This window comes from Macaca nemestrina, chromosome 14 (genome assembly GCF_043159975.1).
Source record: "Macaca nemestrina isolate mMacNem1 chromosome 14, mMacNem.hap1, whole genome shotgun sequence".
Lineage (NCBI taxonomy): Eukaryota > Metazoa > Chordata > Mammalia > Primates > Cercopithecidae > Macaca > Macaca nemestrina.
Genome location: NC_092138.1, coordinates 76,211,933 through 76,236,664, shown reverse-complemented (window position 1 = coordinate 76,236,664; position 24,732 = coordinate 76,211,933). Strand labels below are relative to the sequence as shown.

General features: G+C 36.3%; 1 protein-coding gene across 5 annotated transcripts in view; it reads right to left on the bottom strand.

Moving 5' to 3' along the window:
* Positions 1 to 24,732, bottom strand: part of LOC105481025 (fukutin) — a 65,815-nt gene that overhangs the window by 5,420 nt on the left and 35,663 nt on the right. For all 5 annotated transcript variants that reach the window (XM_071078109.1, XM_071078108.1, XM_011740278.2 and 2 more), the window contains 3 exons: positions 19,220 to 19,349; positions 16,515 to 16,648; positions 14,822 to 14,949 (listed from right to left, as the gene is read on the bottom strand). In XM_071078109.1, the coding sequence (XP_070934210.1) occupies positions 14,822 to 14,949; positions 16,515 to 16,648; positions 19,220 to 19,349 (392 nt within the window). The remainder of the gene's footprint in view (positions 1 to 14,821; positions 14,950 to 16,514; positions 16,649 to 19,219; positions 19,350 to 24,732) is intronic.

Here is a 24,732-nt window from a genome sequence, read left to right as displayed (position 1 = left end):
TCAGCCTCCCGAGTAGCTGGGATTACAGGTACGTGCCATCACACCCTGCTAATTTTTTTATTTTTAGTAGAGATGGGGTTTTGCCATGTTAGCTAGGCTGGTCTTAGACTCCTGGCCTTGTGATTTGCCCACCTTTGCCTCCCAAAGCGCTGGGATTACAGACGTGAGCCACCGTGCCCGGCCTCAGCCTATAATTTTTAACATGTAGTACATCCATCATCTTTAAGTCCTAAATATTTTATAATTTGTATTATGATTTCCTTTTTAATTCACGAGTTATTAAGGAGGATGTTTTAAAGTTTTCACACATTTTAAAGATGTCTTTTAATTGCCAATTTCTAATTTAATTCCATTGTGGTCATAAATGCTATCTACTGAAATAACTATGTAGTTTTTTTTTTTCCTTTAATCCATTAATATGGAGAATTATACATACACAAGAAAAATCTTATTAAGGCTTTGAAACTTCTTAAAATTGCCTTTATGATCTAGCATATAATCAACTTTTGTAAATGCTCTGTTTATAGCCGACAAGAAAATGTATTCACCACTTACTGGATGAAGACTTTATATATGTCAAATAGATCAAGCCTGTTAATTTTGTTCAAATCTTCAATATTTTTACTAATTTCTTCTTTGCTTAAACCAGCAGTTTTATTTTGAGACAGGGTTTTGCTCTGTCAGCCAGGCTGAAGTACAGTGTGCAATTATAGTTCATTATAACTTCAAGCTCCTAGGCTCAAGTGAACCTCCCACTTCAGCATGCTGAGTAGCTGGGACTACAGGTACATGCCGCAATGCCCAGCTAATTTTTAAAAAAATGTTTTCTGTAGAAATGAGGTCTTACTATGTTGCCCAGGCTGGTATCAAACTTCTGGCTTCAAGTAACCCTCCCACCTCGGCTTCCCAAAGTGCTAGGATGACAGGCATGAGCCACTATGCCTGGTCTTTGGCAGTTTAAAAAATAAAAGCATATAAGAATCTCCCACCGTAGTTGCGGACATGTTAAATGTTCATTAGAATTTCATCAGTTTTTTAATTTGTATTTTTAAAGGCCATATTGTTAGTCATGTAAACTCACAAGTATTATTTATTCTTGGTAGACTGTTTGAGAGATTCTGTAACGAGCCTTCTAATCCTTTAATGTTTCCCCTCTAAAATTCTATTCTGTCTGAGACTATTATACCAGTTTTAGAGCTCAGCTTGGCAGTCGAGTGGTGGTGACCTTTTAAAGGAATGGGATCCACCTGGAATTCAACTTCTCTCTCTCTCTCTCTCTTTTTTGGTCCCCCCACTTCCCACTGCCCCCCCCCCACCAAGTTCTGGGGTACATGTGCAGGATGTGCAGGTTTGGAACACAGGTATATGTGTGCCACGGTGCTCTGCGGCACCTATTTTCAACCTTTCCGTGTGACTTTGCTTGGAATGTGCCTCTTGCAAGCATTATATACCTAAATTTTGCTTTCTCATTTGATAATCTTTGTCGTTTCATAGGTTAGGTTAATCCATTTATGTATTTATTTATATTTATTGTGATAAACTGTATATTTAACTTATTTTGAACTCTAGAGTCAGCCTGCCTGGGCTCAAGTCCTGGCTTCATCAATTATTAATTGTATTACCTCATCAATCTTTTTTAGCCTTAATTTTGTCATTTCTACAATGAGGATAATAATAGTACCTACACCTCAGAGAGATGTTAGTACAGAATGAATAAATAAATGTAAAGTGCCCGGAACAGTGTTTAAGACATAGTAAGTACTGTTAACGGTGTTGACTACTGTCAACATAGTATGATTATTTTCACAGTTTCAATTTACCATTCTTTTTCTTTGACCCCCTCCTCCACATCTGAAACATTCACTTGGATTGATAAAATTTATATATTCCCTTTTGTTCTGTTCGTTTGGAAGTTTTAGGTAATATTTCTATCCTAGTGACTGTTTATTCTAAAACATAATTACTTCACTATAACATTCTCTATTAAAAAGTAAATTTTTGCAGAATCTCTACCCGCTTTCTAAACATGAAACTGAGTATACTTTACTCCTTAAACACTGATACATCACCTCTTCCCCAGCTTATTATGTTAAGAGTTTTCTGACCTTTCTCTTTTTTTGATTTCTAATTTTTGCAGGTACATAGTAAGTGTATATATTTATGGAATATATGAACTGTTTTGATACAGGCATGCAATGTATAATAATCACATAATGGAGAATGGGGCATCCATCCTCTCAAGCATTTATCCTTTGTGTTACAATCAATTATACTCTTTTAGTCATTTTAAAATATACAAATAAGTTATTATAACTATAGTCACCCTTTTGTGCTATCAAATAGTCAGTCTTACTCATTCTTTATAACTATTTTCTTTTTGCACCCATCAACCATCCCCACCTTCCCCCCATACCCCTTTTCAGCCTCTGGTAACCATCCTTCTACTCTCTCTCTCTCTCTCTTTTGAGATGGAGTGTCACCCTGTTGCCTAGGCTGGAGTGCAGTGGTGTGATCTTGGCTCACTGCAATTTCCGCCTCCCAGGTTCAAGCAATTCTCCTGCCTCAGACTCCCAAGTAGCTGGGACTACAAGTGTGTGCCACCACACCTGGCTAATTTTTTATTTATTTTTAGTAGAGATGGGGTTTCACCATGTTGGCCAGGCTAGTCTCGAACTCCTGACCTCAGGTGATCTGCCTGCCTCGGCTTCCCAAAGTGCTGGGATCACAGGCGTGAGCCACCGCGCCTCCCCCTTTTTGGGGGGGGGGCGCAGGGGGACAGAGTCTTGCCTGTTGCTCAGGCTGGAGTGCAGTGGTGTGATCTCAGCTCACTGCAACCTCTGACTCCCAGGTTCAAGTGATTCTCATGCCTCAGCCTCCCAAGTAGCTGGGATTACAGGCATGTGCCACCATCCCTGGTTAATTTTTGTTCTTAGATTAGAGATGGGGTTTCACAATGTTGGCCAAGCTGGTCTTGAATTCCTGGCCTCAAGTGATCTGGCCACCTCGGTCTTCTAAAGTGGTGGGATTACAGGTATGGGCCACTGTGCCCAGCCTTATCCTTCTACTCGCTATATGCATGAGTTCAAATTGCTTTTAGATCCCACATATAAATGAGAATATGTGATGTTTGTCTTTCTGTGCCTGGCTTCCTTTCTCTTTTTAATATAATAATTGCCATTATTTTTTATAGGCAATGGTTAACAAATTCACTGACCTTTTAACGCATTTTTCTGTTCACCATCATTTCATATATATCATGTCTTCCTTCTGGGTTCTTTCATATGTCTCTAAGTGTAGATCAGTAAGGCATAAACTTTTAGTCTTTCTATAAATGTAAATGTCTCTACTTTGATGTCATTCTTCAATGTTAGTTTTAATTACACATAACATTCTAAGTTGACAAATATTTCTCCTCAGCTTTTGGAAGATGTTACTGCATTATCTTCTGACTTCTATTGTTGCTAAGGTATACTTGCTACTCATTTGTGAGCAACCCATTTTCTCTGGTATCCTGTAAAATTTTTCTGTTTTGATATTGGTTTCCTTAAGAAGTATCTTGGATTTATTATTTATCCTCCTTGTCAGTCTTTAATTTGTAAATTATCTTTAAATATCGCTTTTCATCATTTACTCTATTTTTTTTTTTAGCTCACCTCTGTCTTTTAGATATATTCATCAGTGCTTTGTGTTTGGAGCAAAGGAAGTGTGGCAAAGGGAAAATGACGGTGTCATATTAATTATAAGTCATTACCACCAACGCTGCCCTTAAATAGTCATCTAAGAATCAGACTCAACTCTTGAAAACCAAGGTTACAGTATGCTGCCCAGTATTTTCTTTAACCATCTCTTTTACTAAACTTGGCACAATCCCACCATAGTTAACAAAAGCAAAAGGAGAGGAATTGCTAACATGCTTTTCAGAGCCTATGCTGGGTTACAGTCTCTCTGAGATCTTCATTAACCCCATTCTCCACCCCCATCCTAAACTTTTAACATATTATATACGGGGGGTAAGGAATATACATGTTTTATAAAGTAAAATTCTACCTCTTAAACCTCATGTTCCTACTGACTTCGACTGTACATTGAATGATTCAATTTATCCTATTATTAACTTTACTATGCAATCCCCATAAGACCACTGCCCCAGTGACAAACTAGTACTCATCTGTGCCACAGGAGAAACAAGAAAACATTTATTTTATCAAGGAGAAGGAGTAGACAAATTAAACCCTATAAGGACTGATATAATTTAATATCTGAATGTATATACATAATGACTACATTAAAAACTATCAATATAAAACAAGTACTAAAGTTTTCCTCAATGCCAGAGGACAAAGCCTTGGGACATAATTACATAACTTCTAAAAACTCTATAGCTCTAGATAACTGCATAACTTCCCAAAACTAGATCTATAGCGCTTCAACAACCAGTTAGACTCCAGTTGTGCTTGCTTTCCTTCAGACAGTTTTTACAGGATCTCTCCTTGTAAATAATGGATAATTTTTAAAATAATTAAATTATAATTTCAATTTTCATACTCAATACAAAAGGCTTTTTTACTATCAGATTACCCAATTTGTTTAATCATATGTGAAAGTCTCAAAGTTTATCATTGCAATTAGGTCTGCCCTGATCAAATTCATTGCTTTTGGTCCCATATATCCCTCAGTTTCCACATGTGATCTCAGACCCTTTTTCTCTTAGCATCAGTCTTCTAAGTCACAAACCGTTTTTTATCATTTTAACCTTTTTTAAGTTTAGTTTTTACTTTTTTTTGTAGAGATGAGGTCTCCTTATGTTGCCCAGGCTTATCTTGAACTCCTGGGCTCAAGTGATCCTCTCACCAGGTCTTCCCCAAATGCTGATACTGTGTTACTGTGCCCAGTCTTAAACTTTTGTTTTTTTTTTTTTTTTTTTTTTTTGAGACGGAGTCTCGCTCTGTCGCCCAGGCTGGAGTGCAGTGGCCGGATCTCAGCTCACTGCAAGCTCCGCCTCCCGGGTTCACGCCATTCTCCTGCCTCAGCCTCCCAAGTAGCTGGGACTACAGGCGCCCGCCACCACGCCCGGCTAGTTTTTTTGTATTTTTTAGTAGAGACGGGGTTTCACCGTGTTAGCCAGGATGGTCTCGAGCTCCTGACCTCGTGATCCGCCCGTCTGGTAACTGCTTTTGAGGTATAACTTAACTATAATGAAATACATCCATCTTAAGTGACGAGTTTTGACAAATGTGTATACCTGTGTAACCACAATAATCAAGATATAGAACATTTCTACCAAGCCCCCGTCCAAAGTTCCCTGTGCCCCTTGGCAGTCAAGCAATCAACCCACCCTGGCCCTAGGCAACTACTAAGCTTATTACACTCTTGACTGGTTTTTCCTGTGCAATTTCAAATAACAGCAAATACATAGTATATACTCTTCCTATCTGACTTCTTTCACTTAGCATCATGTTTTAGAAATTCATCCATGTTACTGCATTTATCAGTATTTCATTGCTATTCATTGCTCAGTGCTAGTCCATTGTTTGAATGTATCATAATTTTATAACTAGTCACCAGAAGATGGGCATTTGGGTTGCTTCCATTTCTTGCTAGTATGAGTGAGACTGCTATAAACATTTGTGTACAAGTCTTTTACTGAAAACATGCTTTTATTTCTCTTAGAATACTAACCTATATAATATCTTATAGAATTATGTTCAAACAGCAAACTATATGACAGTTTTAAAAAATATAATTTACTTCACATAAATGAAAGATTTGCTGTTTATTCATCTGGAGGCAATCTTCTCTTAAAAAAAATAAACAAAGCTTGCTATATAAATAACTGCCACTTCTACATATTGTATAAGTATACAATTCCCATATAACATGCATTCAAAGTTCTTTCCTCAACTCCTCAATTTTGCACCTGCTACTTACTAGAGGTTTGGAGGTGTAATTAAGGAGACCTAAGACATAATCTGTATGTTGTAAAATATAAAGGCACAAACAGAGCAGAAAATATGAGATCATTCTTAGAAAAGTCAATGTTTTAAATACACTCATTTAAAGAAATTATTCAAATTTGCCTTTAGCTTCACAGCTGTAAGTACTAAAAAGACAAATGTGTTTCTTGGAGTTACAACTGTAGGAGCACAGTATCAATCTGTGAAGCTGAGACAGACAATGAGTGAGGATTCAACAACTACCTCTAGTCTTTAACTTCTTGTGAAGCAGAATGATTGAAAACAACTAGCCTAACTTAACTCTATGGTTTTAATTCTCCAACAGTGTTAGGTTGGATCAAGTCATCAACCTAGTGTCACCCCATCATCCTAACAAAACAGTGTAGACTACACTTAGAGCATCTGACTTAGTTTCATGTAGGGCTCAGGTCTCACTTAGCCAAACATGTCCCAGGCCTGATTTTATCTATCACGTAGAAAGGACAGACAAATTAGCAAAAGTACTCCAATAAAGCATGAGAGAGGTAAAGAAAAAGAAAATCTATAGAAATGCAGAGGAAGAGAAGATTATTTCCAGATAGAGGTACCAAGAAGCTAGTTCAAACAGAGAGCAACACAAGGCCCTTGAATGAGTAGAACTAGGACATGCGATGATGTATGATAATCTAGTATTACCAGTGATAAGCTTAAAATCTTGGACCAAAAAAAAGTTTCAAAAGGTAGAGTGTCTAAATGCAATGTGGTATCCTGGATTAGATATTAGAACAGAAAAAGCACATTAGTAGAAAAGCCAGTGAATCCAAATAAAGTATAGAGTCTAAAGTTGATCTTTGCTTCATACTACATATAGAACAATAAAGTTTCTAGAAGGTAGTTTTATAAGAGGAATAGCTTCATTATCTTAAGATAGGGAAAGATTTCTTAAACAGGACATGATACTACTAGCCATAATAGATAAACTGAACTACATTAAAATAACTTTTTATTGACCAAAAATCACTATTAAAAGAGTAAAGAGGCCGGGCGCGGTGGCTCAAGCCTGTAATCCCAGCACTTTGGGAGGCCGAGACGGGCGGATCACAAGGTCAGGAGATCGAGACCATCCTGGCTAACACGGTGAAACCCCGTCTCTACTAAAAACACAAAAAATTAGCCGGGCGAGGTGGCGGTGCCTGTGGTCCCAGCTACTCGGGAGGTTGAGGCAGGAGAATGGCGGGAACCCGGGAGGCGGAGCTTGCAGTGAGCTGAGATCTGGCCACTGCACTCCAGCCTGGGCAACAGAGCGAGACTCCGTCTCAAAAAAAAATAAATAAATAAATAAAAAATAAAATAAAAGAGTAAAGAAGGGCTGGCACAGCAGCTCATGCCTGTAATCCAATCACTTTAGGATGCCGAGGAGGCACTTGAGGTCAGGGGTTTGAGACCAGCCTGGGCAACATGGTGAAACCCCATCTCTACTAAAAATATAAAAATAGCCAGGTGTGATGGAAGTGCCTGTAATTCCAGCTACTCGGGAGGCTGAGGCATGAGAACTGCTTGAACCTGGGAGATGGAGGTTGCAGTGAGCTGAGATCGCACCACTGCACTCCAGCCTAGGTGACAACTCTGTCTCAAAAAAAAAAAAAGAAGAAAGAAGAAAGGCACAAATTGGGAGAAGATATTTCCAAGTAAGAAAAAGACAGAAAACTCAAATAGACAAAAAAAACCTGACGAGACACTCAGCAGGTAACTCACAAAAGAGGATATCCAAATGGTCAGTAAACATGAACTTGCCTTCATTAAGTCAGGGAAATGGAAATCTGAACTAAAATGTGGTAACACTACATACCTACCAAAATGGTTACAAATTAAGAAGTCTGACAATGCCAAGTGTTGGTACAAATGTGGGACAATGGAAAGATCTATAACATACTGGAATGTAACTCGGAATCACTTTAGAAAACTATTTGTAAACAATATGCTGAAATTGAACATATGAATACCTGATGACCAAGCAATCCCACACTGTATGTGTAAATCCAAGAGAAAAACATTGCTGTGGTTTGAATGTTGATGTCTCCTCAAAATTCATATGCTGAATCCAAACCTCCGAGGTGACGGTAGTAAGAGGTAAGACCTTTGGGAGGTGATTAGGTCATGAGGGTGAAACGCTCATGAATGGAACCTTTATAAAAGAGGCCCAAGGGAGCTTGCTTGCTCCTTTCACCATGTGAGGAGAAGTCAGCAGTCTGCAACCAGGAGGAGGGCCTTCACCAGAACCTGACGATGCTGGTACCTTTACCTTGGACTTCCCATCATCCACAACCCTGAGAAATAAATTTCTGTTATTTATGAGCCACCCAGTTTATGGCATTTTGTTATAGCAGCCTGAGCAAACTAAGATAAATACGTACCAGGGCACTAAAAGACACGTACAGAAATGTTCACTACAGCATCATCTGTAATAGCTCCAAATAACAGCCCAAATATCCAACTAATATTTGGGTTAGTGGACTTAATAAATATTTGTGATATATTCACACAATTAACTATTACACAGCAAAGAAAATGACTGAAGAGCTACAACATGCAAAAATATGGATGGTTCTCATAAATACAATGTTGAATGAAAAGAAGCCAGCAACATATCATTTATTTTATATCAAATAAAAAAACAGGTAAAACTAAACTGTAATATCAGAAGTTAGCATCGCTGTTATCTTGTGGGAAACAGAAGCTATGATGGTGAGGGAAAATGATGTGGGTTTCTGGGGTGCTGACAAACACCTATTTTTTTCTTTTTACTAGGGTGCTGGTCACACATTTGTTCATTCGATAATTCTTGGAGGTATACATTTGCTTTGTATAGCTTTCTGTATGTATGTTATACTTCAATTAAAAACATAATAATCCACTATTTCCTAATTTTTCTCTAGCTCTAAGATTATAAACTTATATGTTATTTTGGACACTTAGTTTTCTTGGACTCCCCCTGTTCATAGCCGGGCATGGTGCTAAGTCCTTTCACCATTTCTTCCAGTCACCTCCTGTTTAGCATAGGTCCTCAACCACCCAAGTCTTCCTCACTACACCAGCTTTCCATGCTGGAATATTGAGGAACAATATTCCTCAATAGGACTTATGTCTTACTACATTCTCCATCAAAAGCCTTATGAGAGCGATTCTTTATTACATCCAGTCAAAAACCCCACCAAACAACAAGACCTTCTGGCAGTTAACCAGTTTACCAACATTGCCCAATATCATCTTTACATGGCCCTAAGTCTCTTTTCCTAGAGGCAACCAAATCTAACTTAAGAGCAATTCCCCATTCAACAATATTCATTCAAATTGTGCTGACTCAACCCTCACTTTCAGAGAAAACTTCCATAGAATCAGTACTCTTTACACGTTTTTTTCCTGTAAACTATATCTCTCTGCAGTTATATGTAATACAAGTTTATATTCATCTTTGTATCATTTGGTAGGCTTTAATTCACTATATGATTTTTTTTTCTAATTGCTACCTAGCAAAGAATCTTCCTAATGAGACTTCTATGCTCTGCCTGCCTAATTTAGAATTAGCAAACAGCTGTGAATCTATTATATGCCAAGCACTGAATCGGGTAACTACACATTATTTAATCTAAGCATTATACCCTGTGAAGTACACAGTGTTATTCCCATTTTACAGAGGAGAAATCTGAAGCTCAGAAGGTTATATGACACAAAAAAAATAGAACTCAGATTTTAATTCAGGTCTTCTAATTCCTGGGCTCACTCAGCTAAAATCACACTTGGATAAAGCTTAAATATAAAAGTCTCTACATAATAAGTGTCTAACAAACACCTATAAGACATTCAAAATGCACTGTAATATTTTAAAGTTGGATTTTGAAAGGGAGACTGCAATGACAGGGAGGGGGTTAGATGTATACTAAAAGCCAGTTGATGTTAGGAATAGTTAAAAGAAATGATCCTTTTTTTCTTTCCTTTTTTTTTTTTTTTCTGGTTTTGCTCTGTCACCTAGGCTGGAGTACGGTGGTGCAAATGTGACTCACTACAGCCTAGATTTCCTGGGCTCAGGCAATCTTCCCATCTCAGCTTCCCATGTAGTTGGGACCACAGGCACATGCCACCATGCCTGGGTAATTTTTAAAAAATTTTTATATAAAGCCAGGGTTTATTTTGTTGCCCAAGCTGGTCTCAAATTCCTGGGCCCAAGCAATTCTCTCATTTTGGCCTCCCAAAGTGCTGGGATTAAAGGCATGAGCCACTGTGCCTGGCCAGAAAGGTAATAATTGTTGGTAACTTGCTACTAATGACTGACCTGGTTTTATGATAGAAGATACCTTGGGATAATAAAAAGAAAGTGGAAAAAAAAGTTACTCAAAGAAACTATCAGGGGAGTCATGAATGACTGTGAGTACAATGCAAGACTCAGTATGATATAGCAAACTAAGCATGCTCATTTATGTTGGTGACTGTATAAAAATTTGTATAACTTTTTAGGAATGCAACCTGGCAATATGTATCAAAACTCTTTAAAAGGCTCATATCTTTTGACTTAATAATTCTACCTTTGGGAAGGAAACAACCCCTTAATAAAGCTTTTACTTTATGTATACAGATGCCCACAGAATTTTTTAAATTAAAAAATAGAAATAAACTAATTTAAAAATAGTTAAATAAACCTATTTTTAGGACTTTTTCCACATTTCTCCTAAGTCTACCTAACAAATTTCTCTACTTTTAAGCCACACTTCTTTGCCATTGTTTCTAGATATGGCTGATTCAGTACTTCAACTATAGATTAGGCCGGGCGCGGTGGCTCACACCTGTAATCCCAGCACTTTGGGAGGCCGAGGCGGGTGGATCACGAGGTCAGGAGATCGAGACCATCCTGGCTAACACAGTAAAACCCCGTCTCTACTAAAAACACAAAAAATTAGCTGGGCATGGTGGCAGGCGCCTGTAGTCCCAGCTACTCGGGAGGCTGGGGCAGGAGAATGGCGTGAACCCAGGAGGCGGAGCTTGCAGTGAGCCCAGATCGCGCCACTGCACTCCAGCCTGGGTGACAGAGTAAGACTCCGTCTCAAAACAAACAAACAAACAAACAAACACACTATGGATTATACATATTTGATTACAGTACTGCTATCAGAGTACTTTAACATGTTTCATGGCCTAGATCATGAGATCCTTAAGAGCAGAAACTAAGTTAGAGTCACATTAGTATCCTTAGCACATAGCAGTTAATAAATACACTTCACAGAAATGAAGTGATAAATTACATAGGATCTACACTTGGATGGGAGTGTGGTTCACAGAGGATGAATCTGAATTTTCTGAAGATCTATCCAATAAGCAGAAGCTGCAACTATCAGAAGGTATAAGGAACCCACTACTAGCCCAAGGAGTAGATTTCCTATTAGAGGATGTAGCAGTGGCTATATTACCCTGATAATGTTTTCATGGAGGGGGTATTTTAACAACATGATAGAGATCATGGTGACATTACATAGTGTACTGGTAAGAACATGGGCTCTGAAGTGATACACACCTAGGTCTGACCCAGGTCTGCCTTAATTTGCTCATCCATAAAATAAAGGTGATTATGATAAAATCTCCTTTATAAACTTATTGTGAGGATTAAATAAGATAACACATATAAAAGCCTGGCATAGCGCTTGGCTCACAGTAAGTATTCAATAAAGTTAACTATTATTATTACCTTTCAAACTTCTGGTTTCTACCCATTCCAGTTGATTCAAAATGGGAAAGAAAGAAAAACCAAATAAATCTAGGCAGCATCTTTAGGAAATGTGAAGTTGAGGAATAAAAACTTCACATTCTGGAGGCATAGTTATTATATTCATCACTTTTTGGCAGATTTGGATGCTGGAGAAAAACAGAATAAAGAATACAGTCAATATTTTTAAATGGAATTTGGATTTCAGGTAAAAGAAGGGCTTCCTATAAAGAAGTGAAAAGACCGAGAACTAAAGACAGAATGAGTATCATGAGATGGGGGAAGAAAATGCCTGCCTAGAAAATTACTAATCCAATTTACCACTGTGCTGAAGGTACTATACCTTATGCCAGTGCAGTGTGGTAATAATAGTAATGGTAATAGTCATAATAATACAGTACTGACAGTAGCTACTACTTACACAATACTTACAATGTGCCAGATACTGTTCTAAATGCATTAGATGTACTCATTCACTTAACCTATTAACTCTAAGAAGAAAGCATTTAGGCTTAAGGGTCAAACAGGTCTGGCATTAAATCTTGGTCTTGCCATTAACAGCCAAAAGCCTCAAGTAAGTTACTTCACTCTGAGCTTTAGTTTCCTAATGTCTAACTGGAGGTGAGAATACCAAACCCACAGGGATAGTATGAGGATTAACCAGAAAATATATATATATATATATGAACTACTTATCATAGTGCCTGATAGCCAGCAGATATCCTGGTAGTGATATCTTTATTATTACTATTAATATATTTTTAAATTTTAGGACCAAAGATATCATTTGGTAGGCCTGCAGAGTAGTTTAGAAGAAAATCTTTTTTCTTCCTTCTTGAGTTCCTCTTCTGCCTTTCAAAAAATAGTAAGCATTCTACATTATTAAGCTTTTCTCAGAATGAACTATATATAAAATAAAAAATAGGTTATTATAGAGACAAAAAAACCTTTGGAGAAGGTGAGATGATACATTACACTGATTAGTTTCAATAGTAATTCTAATGTGCTCCCAACTATATTTGGTGTATGGTAGATTTAGTTACTGATTACAAATAATTGATTAGTTACTGATTAGTGGCAAATATTGAGCAAATTTAACTCTCTTTATAGATGGTGCACTTTAAAAAAAATAAACCCATATTCTCAAACTATGTTGTTGATAATATAAATTGGGGAAACATCTTTGGAGGGCAATTTGGCAATATCTATCAAAACTGAAATATGCTTATATTCCCTTTAGCCCCAAAATTTGAGTCTAATACTTTATCCTACACAGGGTTTCACATGTGTGCATAAAGACATATGAACAGAGATAGTGATCGCAGAACTGAGGGTCACAGCAAACTACTGGAAATAGCCTAAATATTCATCAATAGGGAGTGGGTTGAATAAATTATGGTATTGCCATACAATGGAATAAAATGCAGCTATTTCTATACATACTCATTTGGAACATTTTCCAAGATATGTAGATATGTGAGGAAAAGAACATACAGACAGTGTGTAATATACTATAATACTATTTGCGTAAAGGGGGAGAGATGAACATAAATACTATATGTATACAAGCATATGTTTGTCTCTGAAAGGATACATAAGAAATGAGTAATTATGTTTATCTCTGGAAAGGGCAACTAGAAACAGGAAAAGGAGGGGCAGAGGAGGGAGAATGGATATCACACATACCCTTTACATTCTTTGAATATTTTAACTATGTAATATATAATCTATTCAAATATTTAAAATCCATTAAAAAGACCCTTTGACTAGCTTTAAACATTTTTTCTTCATCCTCAAGGAATAGTAGTGTTAAAAATACTACATTTTCTTAAAGTAAATAGTGCTGAAAAGAATAAAAATGGCATATGGCTGGGGGAATCTTCCAAAGAAACTACTCTACTCAGCCATCTCCTGTTCTTTTCTCTGCCTTTTAAGGTCACAGTAATATGATAGAAAATCTGGGACTCACACCATCTGTCCAGACAGTTCTATCACTGCTCATTTCTCTTGTTAAATAATCAGAACACTTCACACTTCCCAAACACTGCTACTATAAAGAGCTGTTAAAGCAGAATGAAAGAAGCTTTTTCTCTCCAGAAATGTAGTAGTTGGAAATGAACAGTTCTTTTGAGGTTTGCAGGTTTCGGATCATGTCAGTGAGAGAAAAAATTCAAGCCTTAGAAAGAAATTTAAGAATAACAGGATTCTAATACTGGCTCTAGAAATTATTTTTCTTAGAAAAAAGGTGACACTGTCATAGAAGTTCTCTAAGAATAGACATAACAGTTTAATATTGAGATGATTATACAGGTCTCTAATCTGTAAACTTCTCATGAGACTAAGAAGAGAAATAGTTTTTTTTACTACTACTACTACTACTACTACTACTACTACTACTACTACTACTACTACTATTACAACTATAGTTGTATTAGTAACAGCAGGTAATAATTACTTAGCACCCAGGACATCCTGACACTCCTCAAAGCTCTTTTTGTGTATTAATTCTTTTAATCCTTAAAACCACTCTATATAGCAATTTCTACTATAATTTCCATTTTACAGCTGAGGAAACTTAGGCAGAGTGGTTAAATAACTTGCTCAAAGTAATATAGCTGGTAAAATAAAGAGCTGAGATTCAACAGCAATCACACTGGCTTCAGAATATCTACCTCTGAAGGTTGTTATGAGGACTAGATGGGTTAATATATGTAAAATGTTCAGAATAGTGCCTGACACACAGTAGAATTACTCAATGTAATAGATAAAATGATTACTGTTCAGAAAAGCTGAAGGCCACAAATTAGGGTGGAGCTAAGTTTTCCCAGGTCAGCCTGACTCAAAAACCCATGCTCTTCAGGTTCCCATTCTCATTCTCTCTCTCAGAACTGAGAATAGACCAGCTGTATCATCAACTTGGACTGACAAACCCAGGGACACTTCCTCCTCACAAACCGTCCTTCTAGGTATTTTCACTTCACAGGCATAACTGGACTCTATGGGTATGAAAAGTGTTAGCTAATAATGGAGTCCTGAAAAAGGTTTTTGGTTTTCTTTTCATTTTCAGTAACTTCTTTATTTCTACCTCCTGAAATTATTTCTGTAGTGCCTTTGTAAGTACTTATTTGATTCATACTTGAATTTTTTTCCTGTTTTGGCCTGAGTGCCTCCGTTCCACATGTGATCAGTTTCTTCATAGAAGAAAAAAATGTCAAGTTTTACATCGTCTTTTCCCTGGAAGGATAGTTCCAAGCTGTCTTCTACCTATGGGGAAGATGAAAACCTTCACACACTGAAACAAAGGAAATACATTTTCGAAAACCTTTTTTTAAAAAGAAAAATAAAGAAACAGATTCTTAAGTTTTACATATGTAGATTATTCATTCTAAGATGCACATTTTTTCAAGTTAAAGCACCTCTGAAACTGGGATGCATCAGTAACATATCATTTAATTTCTTAACTGCATCTAAAATAATGTTGTTTCTTACAATTGATGATAACTCAGAGTAAATGATTTATGGTAATTATCACTGCAGAAAAAAATAGGAACATCCTATTCCAGAGCAGATTTCTGACTAAAAAAGGAAAAGAACCAAAGAAATATTATTTCCTTTAATAACCAAATAAAACTATCAGGAAATAAGTCTCTCATAACAATCAATCAATAAGTACTTAAGTGGTATTCCTCATAGCCACATACATAAATAGTTTAGATCATTATACTACACACATGGAAAAAAGAAAAAAATAAAAGTCAAGGTAAAAAAATGTAAATAATTCTGAGAATATTTCCCTAAAGAAAACTTATCATACAAATAATCATGTTCCCATTGGACTTGATACATATGTCTGCCACTGCACTCATCACTGAATAATTATTTATGCAGTCTTTCCCCCTCTCAATTAGACAGTGAGTTTCTCAAGGGTAAGAACTATCATTTATTCATCTTTGTGTCCCAGGTGCAGAGGACAGTGCCATACTTATACTGAATGTTTGGTAAATGTTTGCTGAATAACTAGAGCTCTATTACTTGACTTTGACCTCAGTAAAATATTTTATTTATATTTTTTAGTGAAATAAAATAATTATTTATGATGGAAAAAATAATTTTCTGGTGATTAAACATATTTTTACTTGCTTGTAGGATAACACCTCCGAGGGGACAAGCAAATTAAGAGCAAGATGGTTGCAAGAGATCATGGGCTTAGGGCATAGGAATCAAATTGTCTAGAGGGAGACTTCATCTAGGCCACAATGACCTATCCCTGGTTGACGTCTGAGCAAACTGCTATAGCCTAGGACATATAAGATAAACAAGAAATTGAAGTACTTATTTGAAATGATTCTATATTTCTATCCCTTAGCAACCAATGGGATATTTTATGTTGATAATGACATTCATAAATTAAATGACCCATGAGAAACAATGTAACTTCAGGTATGGTGGGTGGGATTTTTACTTATTATATTAATTGTATATTATATATTATATTGATTTTATATTACATTGTTGCCTAATATAATAGCAATACATTCACCTATAAGAGTTCAAGATCCTTCTTTTCTCATTATTGTTAGTTGCTGCAAAAGTAATGGCAAAAACCACAATTACTTTTGCACCAACCCAATAGAAAGCCAGATTTTCTTGCTTTTGCCTAGATACTGCAGAAATTACAGGTGGTAACAGGCTTCTGCTGAACTCATTCTAGTCAATACTGAGTGATAAAATTATGTATGTAGCATTCTTTCCCATATCTGAGTTGCTTAATATAAACTTTACAATTGAGATATGTTATTTATGAAATGAAGCCGACTTTTGTTACTGACCTTCCCAAATTTGTGTTTGAGCGGAAGTCCTGCATCCTGAAATGCTAAAATAATATCAGATTTGTAATCTTGTATAAAAATTCCTAGGTCGACATCTTTGCTATAAGGAATAATGTTGCATTGTCGATACCATCCTAAAAAGAAGATTAAATTTTTTTAACAAAATTTAGGTTTGGAAAAAATTAGTTATTATAACAAATTATATTTGTAACAAGGATTTTTTTTTTTTTTTTTTAGAGACAGAGCCTCACTATATTGCCCAGGCTGTACGCAAACTCCTGGCTCACATGACCCTCCTGCCTTGGCCTCTCGAGTGGCTGGGGCTACAGAATGGATTTTATTTCCCAGGATTAGAATTAAGGTGCTTTACCAAAATTATTTTTAAAAATTAAATCTCAAACTAAATGACTTTGTTTGAGCAGTCACCTGAACCTTCTATCTATCTATGTATCTATTTTTACTGTCTGAGCACTCTCAGCTTTTTCAAAAACTTTCATGATATATTTTAGTTTCTGAATAAACCATTAGCTTTAATAATACTAACTTGCTGATGAGAATGTTTAATCATTAATCTCTAGTGATAGAGGGGGCTGTTAAGATATGCAAAAAAATTTAATTCTTTTGCTTAACCAATATATTTTTCTTGACGAATAATTTGTAGAACCTAATAGCTCTCAACAGAGACTACCTGATTGGCCATGTGGGAAAAAAAAAAGCAGTAGCAGCTTCAATTTTCAACACACTGCCAAATGATTATTTCTAAGTGTTTACCATGTATGTGCTCTTAATTCATTGCTATAGCATTGTTTTGAAGAAATAAAACATATACATTAATATTATTAAGGACTCCTGGGTCTCCCCTATGATCTTTCTAATCATTTCATTCCAATTCTTTCAAAAGTAAATAAATGATTACGATTATCCTTATAGGCATTGCTATTGGTTAATATTGCTTGAAATTCTAAAATAATTCTATTAAAGAATTATAAACAATTAAAAATAGAAGTTTTCTTAAATATCATCTAATACAACTCCCTCATAAGTGCCCTTAAGTCAAGAAAACCATGGGACTGAAAACTCAAAACAAATCATGTCAAATGACTATGAAGTGTCTTTGATGACACACATTATAAAACAATCTTGTTTCTAAAAACTTAAACCTTAAAGCAAATATCACATAGATGTGTGAGATGTACTTTTTTTTTTTTTTTTTTTTTTTTTTTTGGCTTATTCTAGTGGTAAGCTACTTGGCAGGAAGAACTATGTAAATTTTCAACAAAGGCTAATAGATAGGATAACCATATATTCCAGTTTATGTCTGTTGTACCAACACAATTATTAATGGTGCTTCCTTTCACTCTAAGACTCTTGAATTGAACAATAAATTGGATGGCAACCCTATCCCTATAAAGGCAGGAGTTGAATTAACTTTTGTACAGATATGGTTATTATAAAGAAAAAGAAAATACAGCTATAATTAACTATCATGATAATCAAGAGACAACAAATAAAAACAAAACAAAATTTAAGATTCTAAACAATTCTAAATTCCAAAGAAGTTTGATTTAATGGACAGTGGACAGAGACCCAGAAATCATTCACAGATTCTAATAGCAACTTGCTTAAGAAAAGTCTGTATGTCCATGTCAGATGAACAGTGATGTCTAGTTAGTGACACTACCAACGACCTAGGAAAGGTTGATGGAAGACCTTACAACATGCCCTTCAATGTTCCTCTCATTAGAAACATTTGGTGCAATGCAAGCTGTTTGTATGGTATAGAAGTAACAAAATAGAGGGTTTTTCATAATTATTAAAAAAGGCAATAAACAATCTTTGGGATAGAAATAATAAAATGCTAATAAAATGCTAATTTAAGGATCATCTGAGAATCAACTGTAGAGTCCCCCCACATCTGTGGTTTCGCTTTTAGCAGTTTCAGTTACCTGTGGTCAACCACAGTCTGAAGATATTAAATGGTAAATTCCAGAAATAATTCAGAAGTGTTAAATCAAATCTTTCAGGGCTCAGATCTAGCCTCTGCAAAACATTCCTTGATTTGCCCAGGAAGTTTTCAATAGTAGACTAACACTACATCATAATGCCTACATCCTTCATCTCCCTTCATCTCATCATGTAGGCATTTTATCATCTCACACTATCATAAGAAGAACAGTGAGCACAGTAAAATAAGATATTCTGAGAGACAGAGAGATCACACTCACACAACTTTTACTATAGTATTGTTAAAACTGTTCCATTTTATTATTATTTATTGTTGTTCATCTCTTACTGTGCCTAATTTATAAATTAAACGTCATCATAGGTATGTATGTATAGGGAAAAAGCATATATAGGGCTCAGTACTATCGAAGACTTCAGGCATCCACTGGTGGTCTTGGAATGTATTGCCCATGGATAAGGGGGGACTATTGTATAGTCTACATGTTCTGATATAAATTTTATACATATTATTTATACATTTTAGTAAACACAAACATGGCCTTTCTAACATTCTTTTTTATAATTCTCAAATTAATTTCTTTAAGGAAATCAATAGATCCTTGCTGCATGCACTCATGTTTATTCTGTCTATACATATGACCCTTCAAATATCACTGATATTTTGTCATCTCAAGTAGAAATCCCTAAAGCGAGAGGACAAAAATGACAAAAAGACAAATGGAAAGTCGTAAGAATTTTACCTAGACAAGTTCCACTGCTCAGCCAGAATGGTACTCCCAATTTGTTTAATGTTTTCGCTGCTAGTTGCAGTAATTCCTTTGCACTCTTCCGGAAGGCCATGGCTTCCACAGTGTTATCATCAAGGTACTGCTACAGATATAATAAATCGTCAGCTATTACAGCCATTTCTAAATTGCTAGGAATCTTTCTGTGGCATCTGAATTAAATTTGAAAATTAACCCCAGGCTGGGTACAGTGGCTCATGCCTGTAATCCCAGAACTTTGAGAGGCCAAGGCAGGTGGATCACTTGGGGTCAGGAGTTCAAGACCAGCCTGGCCCACATGGCAAAACCCATCTCTACTAAAAACACAAAAATTAGCTGAGAGTGGTGGACCGTGCCTGTAGTTCCAGCTACTCAAGAGGCTGAGGCAAGAGAATCACTTGAACCTGGGAGGTGGAGGTTGCAGTAAGCCAAGATCACACCACTATACTCCAGCCTGGGTGACAGAATGAGACTGTCTCAAAAAAAAAAAAAAAAAAAAAGAAAGAAAGAAAAAGAAAAGAGAGAAAAAAACAAAACTAACCCCATATAATCTTTTTTCTATTATAAAAACCACATTTTATAGTTACTTGTTTGTCCCACATTAAAATGAACACGTTAAAAGTAGATTCTTGGAGAGGTAAATTAAAAGGGAAAGAATAGAACCAGGATTCCCAAAGGCTGAGACATCCTTTTATCAGTTCCCTCCTCTACATTGCAATTTAGTAGCTGGACAGTCAGGATAAAAATAAGGCTAATTATGAGAGCTACAAACAGAGCTGAAACAAAATGAATTTAATAATGTTTTCACCACTCAGTGATTCTATTGGTCTTTAGAGACTGTGTAGTATAGTAGAAAGAGCCTGAGATTTTGAATCAGATTATCAAATCTAGCATACTTCTTTTTAGCTGTAATCATATGCACATCATCTTCACTTTCTATAAGGAAAGTGAATTCATTTTATCATTATATCTCCAGTGGGTAGAGTACTGTCTGAATACTTGTTGAATGAATGAAATAATGTAAGAATAAACAAATCTCTCCTATATCTAATTTTCTCATTTTTGTTTAAAGATAATTATTATACTTCATAGGACAGCTGTGAAGATTAAAGGAGAAAAATGTCTTGCAAATTGTAAGGCCATAGATACCATTTACTCATCTTGGTTTTCTGATTCTCTTCATTTTTAGAGTGTTCTGGAGCTGAGGAAAGCACTCTAAATTCTACAGTGGTGCTTCGCTACCTATGGGACAAAATCTAAACTTCTTGTCCTGGTGGACATAAACACTGTGTTCTTGTTCCTGACTACTGGGGTCCAGCCTCATCTGCACTCTCCTCACACTTCATTTTACAACTTGTAAACCCCCAAATATACCACAATAACTTGTAACTCCTCAAATATACCACAACTTTTCAAGCCTCCACACCTATTGTTTCCTTTGTCTGATATGGCCCTGACCAATAAAATCTTTCAAGTCTCAGCTCCAACCTCTGCAAAACACTCTCTGATCGTCCCAGGAAGACATATGTATTTATTCTTCCAATGTTCCTATTCAGGAAGTGTTTCTATTCAACATTTGTAGAACAAAGAATTATGTTTGGTTCTAGATATACAAAGACAAATGAATTATCTTTTTCCTTAACAAGCTTATGATAGTTACCACTTGTAAATACTTTTACTATAATTCATATCATATTTAATCCTAATCATCAATTTTATTTGATATTCCCTCCACTAGACTGTAAAGATGGTTCCCTGAGGGCAAGTACTACATCTCTTCATCACTATATCTACAGGTTTAGAATGATGCCTGGCAAATAATGTCTGGAAAACACATACTAATGAATGGGCAAATGAATAAATGATTGACTAAGCCCCTCCCAGGCCTGCAACATCCTAAAATATCCTGTAATTCTTTTACAATATAGTAGGCAAGAATATAGATTCCTGATGGACTATATGAATCTTAAGCAAAAAGTACCCTACCTTCAGTAAGAAGAATTTCTTGCAGATAAGTCACTGTCTACAGAATACACAAATTACACATGATTCCTTCATTTTGAATACATCCCTTTCCTCAAAGCCATAAATGCTCTTACAATAAATGACTGGAATGAGAGATACATGTTCTAATGCTTGTTGTAGTAGGAAAAGCCTGGAGTTAAGAGGTGGAGACCTAGGATTTAGTCCATGCTCAACCAATGATGACTGTGTTACTGACATCTTGAAAGATCAATTTTCTTACCTGTTAAGATAATCCTTGCCTTATTACACAGAGTGACTGAAAGGATTAAAAAGCAGATATGAAAAATTCGTGCTCTACAAAAACATCAGGTCTGAGAGTTACCTCTTGCTGGTACTGCCGCCCTATGGACATATTCTCACCCCAATCTACTTTTCCTAACATGACACTCTCAGAAACTCCATTTCTCTTTTTTTTTTTTTTTTGAGACAAAGTCTCCTCGCTCTGTTGCCCAGGCTGGAATGCAGTGGCATGATCTTGGCTCACTGCAACCTCCACCTCCTGGGTTCAAGTGATTCTTCTACCTCAGCCTCCCAAGTAGCCGGGATTACAAATGTACACCACCATGTCCAGCTAATTTTTTTTATTTTTTGTAGAGCCAGGGTTTCGCCATGTTGCCCAGGGAGGTCTCAAACTCCTGAGCTCAGGCAATCCAGCCACCTCGGCCTCCCAAAGTACTAGGATTACAGGCATGAGCCATGACACTAGCCCGAAATTCCATTTCTTAGAACTGATCCTTGTATGTGTTAAAGTGCATACATGCATACAGCTATATACATTAAACATCTGTTACAAAATTTAAACATTTTAGTACACATACTTTTTTTTTCATTTAAAAATATCCTGCACAAGATAGATTAAAGACTTAAATGTAAAACCCAAAACTATAAAATCCCTGGAAGACAACCTAGGCAATACCATTTAGGACATAGGCACAGGCAAAAATAGGCACAGGCCAAAAGAAATTGCAACAAAAGCAAACTGACAAACAGGATCTAATTAAAATAAAGAGCTTCTGCATAGCAAAAGAAACTATCAACAGAGTAAACAGATAACCTACGGAATGGGAGAACATTTTTGCAAACTATGGTTTGCAAACCATGTATTAGGTCTAATATCCAGCATCTATCAGGAACTTAAACAAATTTACAAGAAAAAAAACAACCCCATTAAAAAGTGGGCAAAGGACATGAACAGACACTTTTCAAAAGACATACATGTGGCTAACAATCATATGAAAAAAGTTCAACATCATTGATCATTAGAAAATGCAATAAAAAACAATAAGATACTATCTAATACCAGTCAGAATGGCTACTATAACAAGTAAAAAAAATAATAATAAAATAAAATAAAAAATCCCAGATATTGGTGAGGTTGTGGAGAAAAAGGAACACTTATACATGGTTGGTGGGAGTGTAAATTCGTTCAACCATTGTGGAAGACAGTGTGATGATTCCTCAATGACCTAAAGACAGAAATACCGTTTGAACCAACAATTCCATTATCAGGTATATACTGAAAGGAATATAAATCATGCATTCTATTATAAAGACACATACATATGTGTTCCCTGCAGCACTATTCACAATAGCAAAGGCATGGAATCAATCTAAATGCTCATCAATGATAGCCTAGATAAAGAAAATGTAGTATATATACAACATGGAATACTATGCAGCCATAAACAAGATCATGTTCTTTGCAGGGACATGGATGGAGCTGAAGGCCATTATCTTTAGCAAACTAACACAGGAACAGAAAACCAAATACTTCGTGTTCTCACTTACGAGTGGGAGCTAAATGATGAGAACACATGGACACATAGAAGGGAACACCACACAGTAGGTCCTTTTGGAGGGTGGGAAGAGAGAGAGGATCAGGAAAAATAACTAATAGGTACTAGGCTTAATACTTGGGTGGTGAAATAATCTGTACAACTAACCCCCACAACACAAGTTTACCTATGTAACAAACTTGCACTTGTACCCCTGAACTTAAAAGTTAAAAATAAAATAAATAAGTAAACCAATAAAAATAAATCCCGAGTACAAATCTCAGGATTACTATACCTCTAAAAAAAAAGACAAAATTAAGATCCTAATTTAAATATCATGTTTGATTTTTCCTGTTCAGCCAATGAATGGGGACACAAAGCCCAAGAAGAATTCTGGAATCCAAAAGCACAAATCTTATATCAAAGAATAACATGACAGAAGGTACCAACTTTTATTGTAGATGAGGAAAGCAAGGCTCAGAAAATCACCCAAAATCTTAGAGCAAATTAGTAGAAGTAAAACAAGAATGTTGCTATCTAGATATTCCTAGGCCAGGTGTACAGGTATTTCCAACTTTCCTTTTGGTTTTTCACTGATATTCAACAGGCTGGAGCTCATTAATTATCTTGTGATGGTTTTTGCTAAAACAAAATCAAATTCAGGAAAATGTATACTATTCTAGTTTTCGAACTTCATGGAAGATTGAGAAAATAATTAAAAGTAAATAAAGTCTCCCTCTCTTCCTGAACTATTCGATACTAAAACCATCAGATGGGGCAGAGCAAGAAAGGTTTTTGTGCAAAGGGATTGCCTGATATGGGGTGTCAGAGCCTGGGCAGGTAATGAGAGCACCCACATGAAGAGGGTAGGAGAGTGTCCAGGGTGGGAAGTCAGAGCCCAAGCAGGGTGAGGAGAGCCTCTCTGCAGAAGAGCAGCCAGGTGTGGGAAGTCAGAGCCTGAACAGGGTAAGAAGAGTGCCTCTACCTGGGTGCAGTCCAGCAGGGTATAGCAGTGCCCAGGTAGGGTGAGAACAGCCACGTGGTGGGAGCAGGAAGGGGAGGACACGTGTTGGAAGACTGGTTACATACAGGGCGACTGAACAACTAAGTAAACATTAAGGACAATGGGAGTCAGGTTTCTCACGATTTGAGAAGGGAGTCGCAAATACGGAAATGAACTCTGTTGTTTAATTGGAACTTCGGACTGGAGATATCAATGTGAATTCAGAGGTTTCAATACATAGATACAGAAATAAATACACACAGACATACACACCCTACCCCTGTCCACTGAGAGAAACTTCCTGCAGCAAAACCCAAATAGCAATGGATACACCTGGCATCCGGGTCTTGGCTTCTAAAAGGAAATAGGACTTAAAGAAATGGCTGCTCCCAGGGTGGAGGTAGGAAAATTATAAGATGAACCCAGAATATCTTATAGTGCCAAAAAGTAATAAAGTGTTCAAAAAATAACAGAGACAAGTAAAAAGACACAGCATTGTGAAGGAGTTTCTACTGGCCAAATATGGAACAATCTGAAGATCAAAATACATAATGAAAATAATGGACTATAACCCATAGGGTAAAATAGGAAACCATTAATTTATATTGATATGAACAAATAAATTGAAAATGTAATGAGGAAAACAATATTTACATAGTTTTAAAGTAACTTCTTGCCAGACGCTT